This window comes from Crocuta crocuta, unplaced genomic scaffold (genome assembly GCF_008692635.1).
Source record: "Crocuta crocuta isolate KB4526 unplaced genomic scaffold, BGI_CrCroc_1.0 scaffold216, whole genome shotgun sequence".
In the NCBI taxonomy this organism is placed as follows: domain Eukaryota; kingdom Metazoa; phylum Chordata; class Mammalia; order Carnivora; family Hyaenidae; genus Crocuta; species Crocuta crocuta.
The window spans coordinates 2,152,946-2,155,907 of record NW_027531504.1 but is presented as its reverse complement, the minus strand read 5'-3'; the positions used below and the strand labels follow the sequence as shown (position 1 = coordinate 2,155,907).

Below are 2,962 nucleotides of genomic sequence, written 5' to 3'. Positions count from 1 at the left end.
TAAAAATTGTTTATGTGTTATTTATTTATGAGAGACAGAGAAAGAGAAAGAGAGAGAGAGAGAGAGAGAGAGAGAGAGCGTGAGCAGGGGAGGGTCAGAGAGAGAGGGAGACACAGAATCTGAAGGAGGCTCCAGGCTCTGAGCTGTCAGCACAGAGCCCGACGCGGGGCTCAAACCTACTATGCGTGAGATCATGGCCTGAGCTGAAGTTGGGTGCTTAACCGACTGAGCCACCCAGGCGCCCCCCAACAGATATAAGTTTAAAGATAATTGGTTTTGATTTTGACTTTTACAAGTTGGTTCAAACTAATGAGCACATGTTTTTTACTTTTGTTTTCTATGCACATTTTTGTTATAGAGCTCTCACCTCTGACAAAACCAGCAGAAGAGAAAACTTCTTGTTCAAGGAGTTTGGCAACTTAAATAGTTTACCAACATTAAATAGTTGGCATTTTATTCCTAAAATTTGCCATCTATTCTTTTTTTAAAACGGCACAACTGAGAAAGTATTTAAAAGATGTTTGCCTTTAAGTTCTATCATAAAGATAGGCTTTTTAAAATACTATTTATCTTAATAAAATTAACTGAAGTTCTCACTGTTCTCAAAGAATTCCTTAGTGTTTTACAAAGGAATTGACCATCTAGAAACCTCTTTCAGAATACAGGTTTCTAGGGGCACCTGGGTGGCTTAGTCGGTTAAGCATCTGACTTCTGCTCAGGTCATGATCCCACGGTTTGTGGGTTCGAGCCTTGCGTCAGGCTATGTGCTGACTGCCACCTCAGAGCCTGGAGCCTGTTTCAGATTCTGTGTCTCCCTCTCTCTCTGACTGACCCTCCCCTGCTCATGCTGTTTCTCTCTCTCTCTCAGAAATAAATGAAACATAAAAACAAACAAAAAAGAATACAGGTTTCTACCTATAATCATTCTTACAACTAATTCAATCAACTGGTAAACATATTTACTTTACCTGCAGCTTTAAAACCATAACCAGATAAACTGCTTCTGCATAAATTACCCACAAGTAGGGGGCAATTATTAGAGCTAAAATCTTAAATATGTCCACACTGTCTACTTACTTGTGTTTGAAAGTAAAAATTACTTACCAAAAGAGCACTCCCAAAGAGTCATCGCTTCTAAGATCAACTAAAAAAAAGTCCATATTCACTGATCTGAAGTGAACTATTATTCCAATAAAACGTCACTATTAACAAGTATAAATGATCACATATGGAGCTTTTTAAAATCCCATCACTAATTGCCAACTAAATTCATTTCACTCTAATACAAATGTTTTCATTTTCCCAGTACTAAAATTCAGCTAATTTCATTAGCCAGTACTAAAATTAACTGCATTGTCTGACCACTACAACATCTAAGAACATCTAAGAACCTGTGTAAAGAACACAATGTCATCATCCAAAAATCTGTTTTAAACACTTATCAAGAGTAGCAGAAAAGAGTTTTTAAAAGCCAAAAAAAAAAAAATCACTTGGCTTTTTTTTACATTTTTACAAGTACAGTTGGGTTGCTTAAGAAATGTTTTAGGGTGAATTTATGAATGATGATTGATGCTTCCAAAAATACTCAGGGTAAAGTTAATAGCCACAATTTTATAAACTAAAGAGCTTTCCTTGCATTTTACCTAATGAATGCTCTTCAGGCTTCTTCCCTCTTATTTAATTCGTCCATCAATTCAACTTTCAAGTTCACAGTTTCTCAAATATGCAAATCAACCCTATTTCTAAGTTACTGTCTGCTGAATAAAGACCTTGACATTTTTTAAAATGTCATCTTAGAAAGAGTCTCCAAGTGGGGCGCCTGGGTGGCTCAGTCGGTTAAGCCTCCGACTTGGGCTCAGGTCATGATCTCACGGTTCGTGGGTTCAAGCCTTGCGACCGGCTCTGTCCTATCTAGCTCAGAGCCTGGAGCCTGCTTCAGATTCTGTATCTCCCTCTCTCTCTCCCCCTCCCCTGCTCACTCTCTCTCTCTCTCGCTCCCTCTCCCTCTCTCTCTCTCTCTCAGAAATAAATAAAACATTTAAGAAAGGAAGAAAGAAAGAGTCTCCAAGCAATATTAGTCTCACCCACAACATCTTCATATTAAAAGGCCTCTACTACATTCCATATACAATATCCCAATCCTGATCTGGCATCCTTGGTCCTAAAAACCAAGTTGCATTAGCTATGTCCAGGTAACTGGAAGTACTGCTGGGGCTGCCTAACCTGCCTCATCAAGTTTTACACACACCCTGTACTGATGACATCTCATCAGAAGGTTCGCTTGCTTCATTTTGTGGGATCATAACCCACAGCACAGCAAATGCCTTCTGTTAAGAGAAGGAAGCAGCAACCAAAGGCCGTGGCTTTTTGCAGGGTAAGTGCATGCACGCAATAGCTTCTCCTACCAATTTCATTCAAATGGAAAAAAAAAAAAAAGGCTGGGTTCGACACTGAAAATACATAATAAATATTGATGGAAAGCGAGTGGAACGCCAATTTTCTTCCAGCAACACTAGTACATGTACAAGTTCTGCACCACAATTCAGAGAAAAGTAGCAACTGACGCATTGATGGAAGGCTATTTTCAAATTACTCAAAGAATCTAAGGCATCAATCCGACTGGGAACCTCGTGCGTTCTCCACACACACACACACACACACACACACACACACAGAGTCTGTTTTCTTGCCTAATTTAAGAATGAGTCTCTGGCAGCCACCAGGTGCACTAACCATGAAGAGGAAGACCTATCTATCACAATGCAGAACGAGGTATGCAATGCCAGAGCTGGTTCCCGTCCTTACCTTAGCAGATTAGACAGGGGCAGGGGTCCGGATCCGCTGCCCAGGATCCCTCCTTTCCTGCCAGACAGGAGTTTCTCCACCAGAGCCACATTTCCAGTGCGGGCAGCTTCCAGCAGCTCCTGGTCCTTCCCCATAGTCTTTCCCCTGCTCCCTGACA

General features: G+C 40.7%; 1 protein-coding gene across 5 annotated transcripts in view; it reads right to left on the bottom strand.

The window, feature by feature from the left end:
* Positions 1 to 2,939, bottom strand: part of ANKS1B (ankyrin repeat and sterile alpha motif domain containing 1B) — a 1,065,677-nt gene extending 1,062,738 nt beyond the window's left edge. For all 5 annotated transcript variants that reach the window (XM_077772139.1, XM_077772140.1, XM_077772141.1 and 2 more), the window contains exon 1: positions 2,806 to 2,939. In XM_077772139.1, coding sequence (XP_077628265.1) covers positions 2,806 to 2,939 — 134 coding nt within the window. The remainder of the gene's footprint in view (positions 1 to 2,805) is intronic.
* Between the last annotated feature and the right edge of the window lie 23 nt (positions 2,940 to 2,962).